The sequence below is a fragment of the Palaemon carinicauda genome, chromosome 26, assembly GCF_036898095.1.
Source record: "Palaemon carinicauda isolate YSFRI2023 chromosome 26, ASM3689809v2, whole genome shotgun sequence".
Taxonomy (NCBI): Eukaryota; Metazoa; Arthropoda; class Malacostraca; order Decapoda; family Palaemonidae; genus Palaemon; species Palaemon carinicauda.
This window is the reverse complement of record NC_090750.1, coordinates 96,594,379-96,611,434: the sequence shown is the minus strand read 5'-3', so window position 1 is coordinate 96,611,434 and position 17,056 is coordinate 96,594,379. Positions and strand designations below refer to the sequence as shown.

The following is a 17,056-nucleotide window of genomic DNA, read 5'->3' as shown; positions in this document are numbered from 1 at the left end:
AGATTCTGAAAGACGGTAAAGGGAAAAACGAATCCCATCGAATAAACAGAATAAGGAAAGGGAATAAGATCCAGAGGAATAATAGATATAATGGAATGAAAATGACTAGATGGTGTTAGTTGTGATAAGAATAATTTAGATATTTGAAATAAGAGAGTCTGAGGAGGTATAGAAGGAATTCGTGATAAATATAGAGGAATATCAAAGGATACAGTTAGTTTGCATTAAAGGGTTTGTTATCGTTTATCGGCAGTGAATAGCCTAAACTTCGGTAACGAGTCGTCAATATTTTGTCATATTTTAAACAGTATACATTTGATTTGCAAACATTGGTTTTGTAGAGTAGACGGTAAAATAAAATCTAGAGAGAGAGAGAGAGAGAGAGAGAGAGAGAGAGAGAGAGAGAGAGAGAGAGAGAGAGAGAGAGAGAGAGGGGGGGGGGATTTCTGCCATCAAATCTCTCTCTCTCTCTCTCTCTCTCTCTCTCTCTCTCTCTCTCTCTCTCTCTCTCTCTCTCTAGATTTTATTTTACCGTCTACTCTACAAAACCAATGTTTGCAAATCAAATGTATACTGTTTAAAATATGACAAAATATTGACGACTCGTTACCGAAGTTTAGGCTATTCACTGCCGATAAACGAACCCAGTCTACTCGTAAAAACCTTGAACGCCCAGAGGGAAAAATAAGGCTTTTAAATATACTGTACTAAACAAAAATAATGCTTTAATATACCATCATTAACACTACCATTACAATTATCGTAAGGTTGGAGAAAGATAAAGATTGCCGAGAACGTAACCACATTTCTGTTTACATTTTGTCAGCTGGACTCGCACAGTTAACAGTTGATTTCATTGTTGATGTGGAATTTTATCCTTAAATAGGCTATTCATTATGAAATTATGTTAATGAAATGTAATGTTAATATTGTTTTGTAACATTTATTATAAATCACCGTATTTAGGGCTACCAATATACTTAAAAAGACAATAGATTTGATACATTTTGTAGTGCTTGACTCGGGAACTTTGAACAGCCTCGCAAATACAGAAAATTTATTTTTGAAAAATGGCGATCGCGGAAAAGGGGAATCGTGTAATTCGAACACGCTTAATTCGGGACCCTACTGTATATATATATATATATATATATATATCACTTCACTTCACTTCCACTCCCAGGTAGGCTTTCAGCCTGTCAGTGGAATCAGTTGTCTTCTCCACTCAATTCTGTTTTCAAAAATTCCCTCTCTTCTCAGCTGTTCAATTGTGGGCATGTTGTTCTTTATCAAAATCTCTTCAATTCCATCCCTCCAGCGTTTACGTGGTCTACCTCTTGATCTCCTCCCACCAGGCGTCCAGTCCCATCTCTTCCTTGCAATTCTATTTCCATCCATTCTCATTAAATGTCCCAACCATCTCAGCTGTCCCTTCTCAATCTTGGTCAACATAGGAGATACCCCAACCATCCTTCTAAAATCTACATTTCTTATTCTATCTCTTCTTGTTTTGTGCATTATTGTTCTCAGGATTTTCATCTCTGAAGCTTGGACTCTGCTCCTGTCTTTGATGGTCATTGTCCAGCTCTCTGAACCATATGTCATGATCGGTGTTAGTAATCCTTCAAATATGGTTTTCTTTACTTCTATAGGTATGTATGCATCTCTCATAATTGGATAGAGTGCTCCACAGCATTTATTATATTTCTTTATTCGTTCAGTAATTTCTTCTTTGTTCTTATAGCCGTTATCTGTAAACATACACCCTAAATACTTGAATGCGTTGGTGTCCTTAATTACCGTATTTTCTTATCATGATGTTTGTTGGAGCTTGTTGTTGTTTGCTGATTGTTAATATTTCTGTTTTATTAATGTTCATCTTCAGTCCAGCTTCTGTTAAACAATCGTTCAAGGCTATCAATGCTCTTTCTAGTTCCTCCCGATCATATGTCCAGAAAGCAATATCATCAGCACAAAATCATAATGTCTCCCGAGATATTTATTCTTTCCTTAAAACTTCTTATAATTACATCTATATATGCAATGAACAAGAGTGGGGAAAGAACGCTTCCCTGCTTAACACCTGTTGTTACTCTAAACCAATTTTCATTCTTGTATCCAGTCCTTACATTATTCATACATGGTTCGTACGTGCTCTTTATTGCAGCTCCCAATCTACCGTCGAGTCCATAAACCTCTCCCAAGCACCTCCACAATTTGTTCCTAGGTACCCGAGTCAAATGCCTTTTCCAAATCAATAAATGCTATATATTGTATTCCCATGATTTTTCAATAACAAGCCTCAAGGCGAATATGAGATCTGATGTACTTCTGTCCTTTCTGTATATATATATATGTATATATATATATATATATATATATTGTATATATATTATATATATGTACATGTTTATGTATATATATATATATATATATATATACATAGATATACATAGATATACATATATATATATATATATATAATATATAATATATATATATATATATATATGTATATATATATATGTATATATATATATGTATATATGTATATATATATATATATATATATATACAGTATGTATATACAGTATATATATATATATATATATAATACATATATATACAGTATGTATATACAGTATATATATATATATATATATATACACGGTATATATATATACAGTTATATATATACATATATATAATATATATAATATATATATATATATATATACACAGTATATATATACAGTATATATAATATATATATATATATATATATATATACATATATATATATACATATATATATATATATATATATATATGTAAGGCTCAACAGGGAAAATAGCCAAGTGAAGGAAGGATATAAGGAATTAAATAAACTATACATGCTAACTAATCAATAAAAAAAAAATAAATACCCCTAAGATCAGTAATAACGTTAAAACAGATCTGTCAAATATATCTGTCATATCAAACTATAAAGAGAGGCTAAAGCCAGCCTATTCAAAATGAAAATCTTCACTGTAAATTTAAAACTCCCTAAGTTCCACCGATTCAACTGCCTGATTAGGAGCATCATTCCAAAATCTGATCACAGCTGGAATAAAACTCACAGACTAATTCAACACTTCATATACGGCTGTATTAAATGTGAATAAAAAGAGATGATTTATTCCATATCTTAAGATATTCAGCCTTCTTTCAATGTTTGATATAGAAGTTCGTATGGAATTATCCATGAGGAATTACAACTACTGAAAGAAAAAAAATTTAATCATATAGATTCTCACATTACCAGTTCCCAATCTTTTTGAAAGTTTGATTTTTATGGACTGCCTATTCTTGTTTTGTAGCATTTCTTTGTAACAAGAAGTAAACAAGAAAATATATAATGACCAAATCACAAAATATAGGTAAAAAATATGAATTTGAAAAAAAAAAAACAGGGCCTGTTGAGTGGTACAAAGATTTATGCTGGTTTCTTTAACATTTTCGTTATCAAATACCTGAAATAAATGCAGATTTTTTTTCTTCAATCAATAAGAGATTACATGCAATTAATTGCAACATATAACCTCAGGGAAGTTATGCAGCAGAAGGTTTGAACCTAAAAACTCTTATCAAGTCAGAAAAATCTCAATACAAATTCCGTGTGCATATGTTTTCTTCAACTATTTCAATAATCTTTGTTTGTCAATAAACATAGATAAATTGATTGATCATTATCTGATAATAATTTTACAGCTTTTAATCCTATTCCATGTATTGTTTTAATAGACTTGTTTGAGAGAATTAACCCTTACAATATTTAACATGACCTCATCTAAGGGCTACTCAGACTTTATGAACATGTGGGCACAAGATCAACTCAATCATGCAGTAACATTCCTAAGTTTTGGTCCTGTCTGACATAAAGCTAGATTAGGTTATTAAAACTGGTATATGTAATTTACTTATCATTGCTGACGCAGGATGTAACGGCAATGGGTGGGAGGCATTCTGATTGATAAGCAAAGTGAATCTACTGTTTAATATCTAACTCAATCCAAAGGGTGTGTATGAGGGTGGCCTCAAGATAAAATGTCTGTGATCGTGGTAAATTTAGACATTATATAGGGGTCATAGACTGATATGCAATGACTAGATTAATGAAATTTATTTTACATCGTTAATAAAGATGTGATAGAACATAAAAGTAAACAAAATTCCCCAAACCTTAGTCTTAAGGTTGATGTCTCCATGATTAAATTCAGTCCTTCATACAAAGCTGTTGTTCAAATATATCTTTATTGCTCTAAAATTGTATAATGTTTTAAAGAAAAATATAGAATATTTTGTGCCCACCATTAATGCGTCTTGCATACACTTCCGAATCCCCTATAATCAAATTGAATGCATATCCATTAGATTAATGCACATGAAGTATTACTAAAAAGGAGTAAAGAGACATATCTATAACTAATATCGACATGGATACTGCGCTTCAAAAATAAAATGAGAATATTTTATTATAAAAAATCCTGTTTTTGTTTTTAAATATTAATTATACTTTGGAAAATTTTATTAAAAATCAATACTTACGCTTGCTAAGATTGCTGTGGCTTCACGGTTTGAAGATGGATGATCAGAGTCGGTAAAATCCGTTATTGCATCCCAGTTATCTCTAACAGCTTCTGGAGTGACACTTTTCATGTACAGAAGTTCGACAAAACTTTCCTCGTGCACGCTCCCATCGATCTGGTAAACAAACAATTGACTATGAGATGTATAATGTTGCCCTACTAATAGCATATATTGGAAAAATTAGATAATTTTCCAGTTACTGGCAATAACCATTAAAATATCAACAGACATTATTCAATTTATGAAAATTATGATTTTATTACAAAATGGAACACATTTATCCTAAAAATGCAGATAAAAAAATTACTAACGTTATTCAAAATCTAGCACTGTGTCATATAATCTTTAACTAGAGATTTTGTAAAACTTACATAATAGCCGGAGAGCTCCTTTTTTTTATTTCAACATTACACTGACATAAAAGCAGCCCTTAATTATTCAGGTAACAACATTATATTATATTTTTCATTAAACTTCTAACTTGTTTGTATTGCATATTTTGTTTACAGTATTGCTGTATTTTCAATGATTAGATGATTTTCTTTTTCTTCTAAAACCGATTATATCCAGATAACTGACACGAAATGTAGCAAGTTGACGATGTAAAAATTATTTTATATATATATTAATATATATATATATATATATATATATATAAATATATATATATAAATATAAATATATATAAATATAAATATATATATATATATATATATATATATAGACAGTCCCCAACTTACGAACACAATAGGGACCGAGTGTCTGTTCGTAAGTCGTTAGTGTTAAATTTTGGTCTGGAGTAAGCGTAACCTAACTCAGATGTCTACGATTTTCAGCAGTAGAAGTCAACAAATAGCCCCATTTCATATAAAATAGGTTATTACAAATATTTTACTTTATCATTACAGTAGTCTGTATAATACTGTAAAGTTCAGTACAGTATGTTGTTTTATTATCCTCTACTGCACACTACATAATAATATGCACTGCATTTCTGAATCAGCTGACTTCAAGTAAAATCGTAGTAAATATAGTGTACTGTACATTTAGTACAGTACTGTACATTAATTCCTTTTTAAATAAATGTACTGAAAGATATTTTATTGTTCCATTACCCATTTTTTTTTGCTAGAAACTTACGTAAACAAGCGGCCATTTGCATTATGTACTGTACTGTAATGTTTACCTTTTCACGCTTATCAAATCAGCTGACTTGTACCGTACTGTATTTACTGTATGTAACAGTACTGTGCATTTAACTGCTTCATGGTTGTTTTGGTATTGTTAAATAAAATGCAGAAGGTTAGTTTACTGAATTGTTTTATTTCAATTTTGACCGACTGAATCATTCTTTGTAGAGTATAACGTCACGTATCTTGTGACGTCATGTATTTGGCGGAAGCGCGCTGACAAACCGAATGATTTCCTTTCATTATGTTGCCGAGTAATCTTATTACAGCATTCCCATCATCGAAACACCGAGTAACGATATCAAGTGTTTTAGTGGTCTGTATCATTAGTTATGAGATTAGTACAACTTACCGTAAAGTTGAGAAAAAAAAAGTCTGATGAAGTTATATTTCTTCTGGCGGAAGGTGAGAGGCAAATCAAGTGATTTTCTTCCGATCCGTTACTATTCCCATAATCGAAACATCGAATAAGGATATAAAGAATTTTTTAATAATTTTCAAAGAAATATGAAGATTTAACTGCATTTAAAATCAAAATACGGGGAGAGAGAGAGAGAGAGAGAGAGAGAGAGAGAGAGAGAGAGAGAGAATTTAACTTGAGATGAAATCTACGGATGTTTACGAACATGTTTGGACTTCCTTCAATTTGTGTTCGTATGTACCGTTGTTCGTAACTCGAATGTTCGTAAGTAGGGGAGCGTCTGTATATATATATACATATATACTTATATATACATATATATATATATATATATATATATCCCTAACACTCGGGATTTTCATCAACGTAGATATCAACCACAACGGCATTTAATAGCAAATTCTACCTTTGGAAAAAAATATCCACTGGAAATTCATGTATGATAAATGCTTCTGGCTGGGCAAGGATTCGAACCTATGCCCTGAGCCAAAACAATGCTATTAGGGACGAGTTTACCAATCGATCTATCTAGAGAGAGATATTAGTTCATGTCAAACCCACTGTATATATACCTCTCGAATAGTGAGTTTGCAATGCGTGGTTATTTATGGTTAATATGTACCACTAGCGCTCGTGATTTTAATCAATGTAAATATCAACCACAAGGGCATTTAATACCGAATTCTACCTTTGGGAAAGTATTTCCACTGAAATTCGACAGGTATATGTACAGTGGATTTGAAATAAACTTATATCTCTCTTGATAGCTATATTGGTAAAGTCATCCCTGCAGGCCTTGTTTAGGCTCAGGGCATAGGTTCAAAACCTTGCCCAGCCATAAGCATTTATCATAAATGAATTTCCAGTGGATATATATTCCCAAATGTAGAATTCAATATCAAATGCCCTTGTGGTTGATATTTACATTGATTAAAATCCCGTGTGTTAGTGCTACATATTTATAAAAAAAATAACCACTTACAGTGATCCCTCGCTACTTCGCGGTTTGACCATCGCGGATTTTTTTCATAACGCATGTATATACATATATCGTGGATTTTCCGGATATTTCGAAATACCGCGATGTGACCGATGGTGCGAGATTGGAGAAAGTAAGGAAAATTGAATCATGATTGATTTTCAATATAAATGAAACTGAGAGAGCAACAAAGATATCATTTGTTAGAGAGATAGAGAGAGGTAAGGAATGGGAGGTAGTGAAAAGTAGCCCATAGAGAGAGAGAGAGAGAGAGAGAGAGAGAGAGAGAGAGAGAGAGAGAGAGTGTGTGTTGTTTTAAATGTAATAAACAAAAAAATTTGATAGGTTATAACACATTGGTGCTTATGTAATATCAACTGTATAGACGGTTTGAGTAAGTTAAGAAATGGTATAAACGATACTTTGTTAGTGTATTCGTACGCTCTCAAGAGCGGCAGCTAGACGTCAGCTGATCTGATCACAGCCAAAAGTAATACAAAAAGAAGTCAACAATACTCGATTTTTAAAACGCACCCGAAACTTAAAAACAAAAGTACACACGCTTTCTTAATGTGCAATTAACTATTTAAAGAGTAGCAATTTTCTAGAATAAAATGACGTTTCCCAAAAAATAGTTGTTTGCTGATGAAATCGGATGCCGTATTTTTAGCTACGATTGAAATGGATGTAGACTCGGCATAAATTTTTCGTTTCGTATTTAATTGACACTAAGAAAACTAATTTTAGTTTCTTCATCTATATGTAAGTATTGTATAACACGAGAGAGAGAGAGAGAGAGAGAGAGAGAGAGAGAGAGAGAGAGAGAGAGAGAGAGAATGAATCAGCTGTTGTAATCGAATGCCGTGTTTTTGTTTCGTGAGAATTTCATCGCCACGACTAACAACAACATACTGTACTGAAATTTACAGACTACTGTAATATGATAAAGTAAAATATTTGTAATAACCTATTTTATATGAAATGGGGCTATTTTTTTTTTTTTTAAATTTACATTTACGTACGTAAAACAACTCTCTCTCTCTCTCTCCTCTCTCTCCTCCTCTCTCTCTCTCTCTTCTCTCTCTCTCCTCTCTCTCGTAAATTGTTTTCCCTGCTTTGCTACGTATGTATGATTTTATATAGATACGGTAAATAATATTTGAAATAACCATTATTTTCTAAAAGCTTTTACTGTAATATCATTATTTATCACTTTCATCATGCGCGTTAAATGCCTTCGTTTGTTAAGATGGAGCGTACTTTATGACGCCGCCCATAAAGAAAAACATTTCATTTGGAAGTCCTAAGAAAAACTAAGTAAAACATTGGTAATAACAAAATCAACATACTGTATAATCAATATAATCAATGCAAAAACTAACCTATACATGTATGTGTACACTAAATGCGTTTGTTTCTTCATTATGATCAGAGATAAACGTAAACAAAACATTGGTTGCCATTTTTTATCGTGCTTTTTGGCGTGTTTAGGAAACGCATGATATAAAATTGCCTTTAATATTTGTGCCTGTTTTAGTTTAGGGTACTGTAGTACATGCATTAAGTGTTCTGTACATTAAAGGGTAGTTTGTTAACAGTACTACGTACAAGGGAAGGTTTTAAAAGTCTGAATATACATGTTAAATAAATACGTAAATATGGTGTCACTGCTTTGCGGATTTTCACCTATCGCGGTCGGGTCTGGAACCTATCTACCGCGATAAACGAGGGCTCACTGTATTGCAAACTAACTAATCAGCAATCATGGTGGAGATGAGTTGATTCCAAGTCTAAAAACAGATTCCTGAGTTCAACAGGTAGGTCTTTATCTACAGTGTACTGTACTAGAAACGAACTTATATCTCCAAAGGTAGAATTCGGTTGATATTTACACACACACAGACATATATATATATATAATATATATATATATATATATATATTATATATATATATATATATATATATTATATATATATATATATATATATGAGAGAGAGAGAGAGAGAGAGAGAGAGAGAGAGAGAGAGATATGTAGGACGGAAAATGAATACGAGTAAAACTAAAATAATATTAATTGAAAATTCAGAGAAAGAACCAAAAATTATGGATGAACCTCTCGAGATTATTAATGAATATACGTACTTAGGATGGACAGTAAGTGTTTTCCCAGGACACGAGACTGAAATTAAAAGGATAAGCATGGGATGGAAACCATTTGGTAAATAAAATGAGATTATGAAATGTACAATGCCACTTTCTCTGAAAAGAAAAGTATTTAATCAGATGGTGCTACCAGTCTTCACTTATGCATAAAAAACTGGGGAGCCTTACTAACATGTTAGAATATAAGCTAGTTACAACTCAATGAGCTATGGAAAGAGTAATGATGGAAATAAAACCAAGACACAGAAAAAGAGCAACAAGGTTACGAGAGCAAACTAAAGTAAAGGGTATTCTGACAACATGTAAGAAAAAGAAATGGACAAAGAAATGTGTCTGTTTGTGGTCTTTCTATGCCAGTCCATACCTGCCAATTTTCTTAGTTTGTCAAGCCATCATCATCTCCTCCTTCCCCTGCTTCTTTTGCAATCTCTAGGGACCCCTTCTGTTATTCTTAATGTACATCTATTCTCTTTCATTCTCATTATGTCTACCGCATGACGATTTCTTTGCCTTACATGTTAGAATATCCTTTACTTTAGTTTGCTCTCTTATACATCTTATTCATTTTTTGTCTATTAGCGTTATTCCCACCATTATTCTTTCCATAGCTCTGAGTTGTAACTAGCTTATGTTCTAAGGCTTTTTTAGCAAGGTTCCAAGTTTCTGATGCAAAAGATAATACTGGTAGGGCCATTTTACTACATACTTTTCTATTCAAAGAAAGTGCCCTTTTACTTTCATAATCTCATTTTGTTTAACAAAAACTCTCCATCCTATGCTTAGCCTTCTTTTAATTTTGGTCTCATATCTTGGTGAATTACTCACGGTCGTAAGTGCATATATACCCTAACAATCTCTAGAGCTTTGTCAAAAACCCGAATTTGTTGTCTCTGGATTTTCAGTGAACATTATATTAGTTTTACTCATATTCATTTCCAGTCCTACCTTTCTCCTTTCTCTATTTAAATCTTTTATCATCTTTTGCAATTCCACCCATGATTCACTAAACAGAAATATTTCATCTGCAAATCTTGAATTTTAAGGAATATACCATCAATATTACTCCCAACAGTTCCAAGTCTAAAATCTCAAAAACTTCTTCCAGGTATGCTGTGAATAATTTAGGATAGTTGGGGTTTCCACGTCTATCTCCTTTCTCAAATGATTTTATCACTATCTTTATGTAATTTTGGTATTACTGTACTTCCTCTATAAATATCTTCAATTGTTCTAACAAGAGAGTCACCTATTACTTGTCTTTGAAGGCTTTCATTACAGCTGAAAATTTGACAGAATCAAAAGGTTTCTCTTAGTTCAGAAATGCCATATATAGTGACTTGTCCTATTGTGTCGATTTTTTCCATTAACGGGTTAATTACATGGATATGGTCAGTTGTTAATACCTGCTTCTAAATCCTACCTGCTCTCTCGGTTGATTAATGTCTAGCTGTCTCTCTACTTGGCCTAATATGATCTTTGTAAATAATTTATACTACCGAGAGTAAACTTATTAGGCGATAGTTTTTCAGGTCTTTTGTGTCTCCGTTTTTGTGAATTAGCATTATGATGAAGTTATTCCAAGCTGTAGGTACAGAGCATTCTTGCAGACATTTGTTGCAATGTTCAGCCAGTTTTACTGCTGTGAAATCTCCTCCAACTATTATTAAATAAATTGTTAGATTATCCACATATGCGTGCATCTAGTCACGTCTTTTAGTGCATTCTTTACTACTTCTACTTTGTTTGGTACTGGCTTACATGTTTCACTATTTCTATTGTTAAAGTTATTTGTTATATCACTCTTGTGAGGCATTATATAGAAATCTTTTGTAATTTTTATCTCTCCACCTCTTTTATTAATAATATTTCCATTTTCATTTTATTGATATTTCCGTTTTCACCATTTAAAGCAAACATCTGTTGTTGCCCTGTTCCAAGTCTCCTTTCCATTCTTTTCATCAATTTGAAGTTTCTTCCTTTCCTTGTCATTACCTCAATTTTGGTATGAATGCGTTAACGAATGTCTTGGGCTTTCAGTTTACTGTTTTGGATAGTTCTGCTAATTCTATTTCATCATTTCATCAGCTTTTCTTTATTAAACATTTGGTCTTTTCTGATAGTTTTCCTTGATCTTGTTTAGGAGCTTTCCCACCTATCTTTTGTCCTGATTTCAATACAAATTTTTTCTAATTACTGTTTGTTTCTTCTTTACTCGCTTCTATTTCATCATGTAGCTAGGCGTACCTATTCTGTATTTTTCATTATAATTAGCTTTCCTCTTTCTTTCATTAGATCTAGAAAAATTTTGCTTTCTACAATTCTATGGATGCTCAACTTTAACTTGTTTACACTGTTACATCTTTAACTAACCTAACTTTTTTTTTCAGAGAACAAATCCATTTTGTATCTCGTTTCTCCTTTTGGGCTACTCCATATCCATTGTCTGTTAACTTTTATAAAAAAAAAATGGTGTTAATGATTTTAAGATTGTTTCTTCTGGGAAATTCTACAGGCATATCTCCTCTGTCCTTTCTTGTCCCTCCTCTAAATTTCCCTACTACTGATTCTTCTCTCTTTTTTGACCTACTTTAGCATAGAAGTCACCCAAAATAAATACAAATTGAGTTTTATATATTCTTTATAGATATCTCCAGATCTACATTAGTGGGTGCAGCCTCCAAAATAACAAGAAAATAGCTAAGAAGATACTTTTAAAGCCAAAAGACTTTAGTAGTGATAATTTCAACAGACAAGTGTCACAATATAAATGAAGTTCAAAATTTTCCCGTAATTGTGTTATTGAATGCCAAATTTCATTTCTTTATAGTAAAATCCCAAAGTAAGAACATTAGACTTTTGAATTTTTAGAGATGAGAATCTGCGCTGGCAGTAAAGACATTTATAACCTCCGTTACATGCATTTTATCATACAGAAAAAGATGTGGTAATTCGTCATGCAAATGTAAACTAGCTCACTATTGTTAAAAAAATCAGCTGATTGAAAACTATAAAGATTAGTCAACTGAAGGTCATGAACTACATAGTGTAACTGTATTCATCATGGATGAAAACTACACTTGAGACCTACTGTACTTTGTAAATTAGAGAATCAATTCTGTCTTGGTCATGTTTTGAAATCAGTATAATCATATATAAGTTTAAGACAGTGTAGGGGAGAATTAGACTAATAGAAGTGACTTGCAGAATCTTAATAAAAGAAAACTATCAGGTGATCTATAATACAATACAGTGCCTTCTTCATATTTAGTTATTTTCAAAGGAAAATTTTTATTCTTTTTAAGTCTCAGATCTGCTCTTTACCAAAGCTTTTATAAGGTTCCTTTGGTTAGCTGACCTCTGTCTATAGTCTCATTCTTTTCCTGATCAGTAATCACAAATTATTTGATTGTTGCAGTGTTTATTTTGTATTGCTTATTTAAAACTCATCTTTACTGCACCCTCCTTTTATCCTGGATCTCTTCTCTTCACTGTCGTCCTTTACCTTTTCGGTGACGTATTAATTTGCTACTTTTTGTACCCTCCTAAGTTATCAATATTAAAGAAGTTCTTAACTCTTATTACCATAATTTCCATAGAATTTCCATTTGTTTTCATTTCAAAGTATGGTATGTTTTTTCACCTTTGGTAGGTAGTAGGTTGGCTATGGCACCAGCCTCCCATTGAGATACTATCGCTAGAGAGTTATGGGGTCCTATAATTGGCCAGACAGTAGTACATTGGATCCTTCTCACTGGTTACGGTTCTTTTCCTGTTCCTACACATACACCAAATAGTCTGGCCTATGCTTTACAGATTCTCCTCTGTCTTCATACACCTGACAACACTTGAGATTACCCAACAATTCTTCTTCCCCCAAGAGGTTCACTACTGCACTGTACCCTTACCTTCTTCTTGGTAAGGGTAGAAGAGACTCTTTAGCTATGGTAAGCAGCTCTTCTAGGAGAAGGACACTCCAAAATCAAACCATTGTTCTCTAGTCTTGGGTAGTGCTATAGCCTCTGTATCATGGTCTTCCACTGTCTTGGGTTAGAGTTTTCTTGCTAGAGGGCACACTATTCTATCTAATTTCTCTTCCTTTTGTTATGTTAAAGTTTTTATAGTTTATATAGGAAATATTCATATTAATGTTACGGATCTAAAATATTTTATTTTTCCTTGTTTCCTTTCCTCACTGGGCTATTTTCCCTGTTGGAGCCCTTGGGCTTATAGCATCTTGCTTTTCCAACTAGGGTTGTAGCTTAGCAAATAATAATATTAATAATAATAATCTCCATAAAATGTTTCTGCTTCTTCCTATGCATAGAATGTTGTTGGTGCATACATTCAAATGACCTTCATTTCATACCTTTAATCTGAACATCAGTACTATAAAATTCTCCTATGTTACCTTCAAGAGTTGTAATACTAAGGAAACTCAATAAATTTTCTTTATACTTTTTATGTCCTCTGAAGCAATATATATTACCCCCTTTTAGAAGACTCTTTAGCTATGGTAAGCAGCTCTTCTAGGAGAAAGACAATCCAAAATCAAACCATTGTTCTCTAGTCTTGGGTAGTGCTATACCCTCTGTATCATGGTCTTCCACTGTCTTGGGTTAGAGTTTTCTTGCTTGAGGGTACACTCAGGCACACTATTCTATATTATTTTTCTTCCTCTTGTTTGGTTTAAGTTTTTACAGTTTATATAGGAGATGTTTATTTTAATGTTACTGTTCTCCAAATATTTTATTTTTCCTTGTTTCCTTTCTTCACTGGGCTATTTTCCCTGTGGGATCCCCAGGGCTTATATCATTCTGCTTTTCCAACTGCGGTTGTAGCTTAGCAATTAATAATAATAATAATAATAATAATTATAATAATAATAATAATAATATTAATCTTTAGGTTTTTATTTTCTATATTAGAACACCCTGTAATAGAAGCTTTATAAAACAGTGAAATACAGAGATATTGACTTCCCATCTGATGCCTCTAAGATGGTTTTTGAAGTCCCGACAATCCAGAATTTTCTAAGGATCAGGTAATAAGCACATTAAGCAATGCATTCTGGAGAAGATTTATTGAAATAATTGACTTCTTCAACCCCTAAAAAAGTTGCTCAAATGAGCACCACACTTTGGAAACCAAAGTTTCTGTAAATGATAAAGCACCATAATGTTTGGAGACAACTGCAAAATTACTGGGATTCTATGAAGTTCACAAATGTTTTAATACATTAATATTCAAAAACTGTACTTAGTAGTTAAAAGAATCTTCTTTCATATTATCTTCAATAAATAAAGTAAATCTTTACTCACTATGCATAATTACATGGGCATTATTCTTTGGTATGGCAAACACACGAATACATCTTCTAGTTAGATAAGTGAGCAAGTTAATCTTTAGTAAGGAAGAGCATACAGTATGAGAATACAATACAGTATAAAGTTCATAATGTAATAAGGATATATCTTTCATTTTTATCAATTAGTCAATTAATTAAAAAATAGATATCAAATAATTGTTTGTGTCTGCATGGGGATTAATTGGAACTCGCTAATTTACTCTAATTTGAAAAGTGTAATGCCTACCAACTTCTTTTTACTGTAACTTATTTCTTGTCATAAGTTGGACTATTGTAATTCTTAAAAAGTAAGTTTACTGCGCATTTCAGATGAATAGTGTTATTTTTCTTGTGTAATAAGCCATGTTGTACAATGTTATGTCAGTCATCACCACTTCAAGACTACATCCCCAAAAGAATTATCTTTTTTATTTGAAACTATTGTACACACAATAAGTGATATAAGCGGAGTTTAGATATCAATTTCGTAGAAAGTAGAAAACTCCCAATGCCAAAGTAAGCCTAAAACCATAGTATTTCAAGAATCATTGGGTGACACTGAATTGAAATTTTGCTGTACTTGGAATCTATATACTGCCCAGTGCAACAAAGAGCCCCATCACTTTTGTTCATAAAATGTCAATCCATACTTACATTTTGCAAACCATCCCCCAGCACCTTCAAACAGCCCTCCAGTTTCATTGCAGTCTTCATGGCACAACCACAACACCAATGGGGCCACCAAACCAGGCTGAAGTTGTTCAAATAAATCTGAAAGTTATACATAATTTTAACTTAAGTCATCAGATCTCATACTAAAATAAAAAATTTGAAAGCAATTTGCATTTTTCGTAACGATACAAATTTGTAGCTTTTTAATAGGAATTATCTTTTGGCAAAGCTGGAACCCTAACCATTATGACCTTAACCGAGGAGGAAACTACCCAACCAGCTAGTTAGTGGGGGGTTGTGAGGGGTAGTGGGGGTTGTCAGCTACCCTTCTCACTAGTGAATCTGAGCCACTTTCAATTACATGCAGGACTTGAACTTGGGAACAGGTGATGGCGGGACTCTGTATAAATAGCTACAGAATTGTATCGTTAGGAAAAATACAAATTACTTTTACATCAGTCATTTGTTCCAACCCTCTACAAACCTTACACTATTTATTAGAGATGACTCACCCATTAGGAGGGTGGAAGTCTGATCACTGGATTGTCCACTGACCCAGGGTTTTCATGTATGGGCTTGGCCCATAAATGAGAAAAATCCTGACACCTCGCTATAATTTCATACAATACATGGATAGCAACCTGAGCAGCCTGTGTGCATGTAAAAAACTAACAATGTGACTGTCTAGGTAAGAATATTTGGAGCTAAATAGGAATGTTTCTATCAAACATAGACATTTCCCAATACCAACCTCGTGGGGAGTATTAGGGAAGCAGACAAGTATTAAATCTATACTAGATTAAACAAGGGAGATAGCTATTACCTGCAAACAGGTGAGACCAGCATGCAAAGGACCCATGGTACTGTTCCCCAAGAGTGGGGAAGATAAAAGAAAGAGCCAGTAATTTTTACACATTCATCCAAAACTAATTCTGGATAACCTATGCCCTCAACCATCTACTTCTTATTCATCTAGGAAACTGAGGCTTTCTAAACCACTTGTTGTGGAGCCACCACAGGAGCAATGGAGAACGTCTCCATTCTTCTGTGGGTAACATCTTGCAGGTAGTGGGCGGCGAAGGTTGTTTGACGCTTTCACACTCATGCTTGTAATACCTATGCCACACTGTAGTTACATTCAAACGCCAAAGACATACGTATGCACCTGACATCATGAGCTCTAGGTCAACAAGCAGGAGGGGTTTGGAATTCACTGCATGGTCAATGACCTTGCAAATCCAAGCTGCAATGGTATTCTTTGTGACCCTCCTCTTGACCTTCCCCATGCTAACGAAGAATGCTGACACTTGAGGGCGAGCTGCTGCAATGCATTTAAGGGAATACCTCAGACTCCTTACTGGGCAAAGTAACAGCTGATCTGGATCATCTGTTATAGAACAAAGACTCTCAATCCGTAAAGGCCTGGATTTTGAGTGTCACTTCCCCAATCTCCATCCCCTTGAATGGCCAATGTCGTAGGATAGACCATGAATCTTACTAACAATCTTTGCTAAAACCAATGCAAGTAAGAAAACTCTTCAAAGTGAGGTGGCGATCTGTTGCCTGGTGTAATGGTTCGTAGGGAGCACCCATCAAAGATGAACCATGTTCCAAGGAGGAGGTCTAACCTCCAATGGGTGACAACTCCAACA

At 33.3% G+C, this 17,056-nt stretch overlaps 1 protein-coding gene across 1 annotated transcript in view; it reads right to left on the bottom strand.

The window, feature by feature from the left end:
* LOC137619711 (peroxisomal multifunctional enzyme type 2-like) overlaps positions 1-17,056 on the bottom strand; it is a 218,492-nt gene that overhangs the window by 76,089 nt on the left and 125,347 nt on the right. The window contains 3 exon segments of the mRNA XM_068349998.1: positions 4,591-4,695; positions 4,697-4,746; positions 15,387-15,503. Of these exon segments, the coding sequence (XP_068206099.1) occupies positions 4,591-4,695; positions 4,697-4,746; positions 15,387-15,503 (272 nt within the window).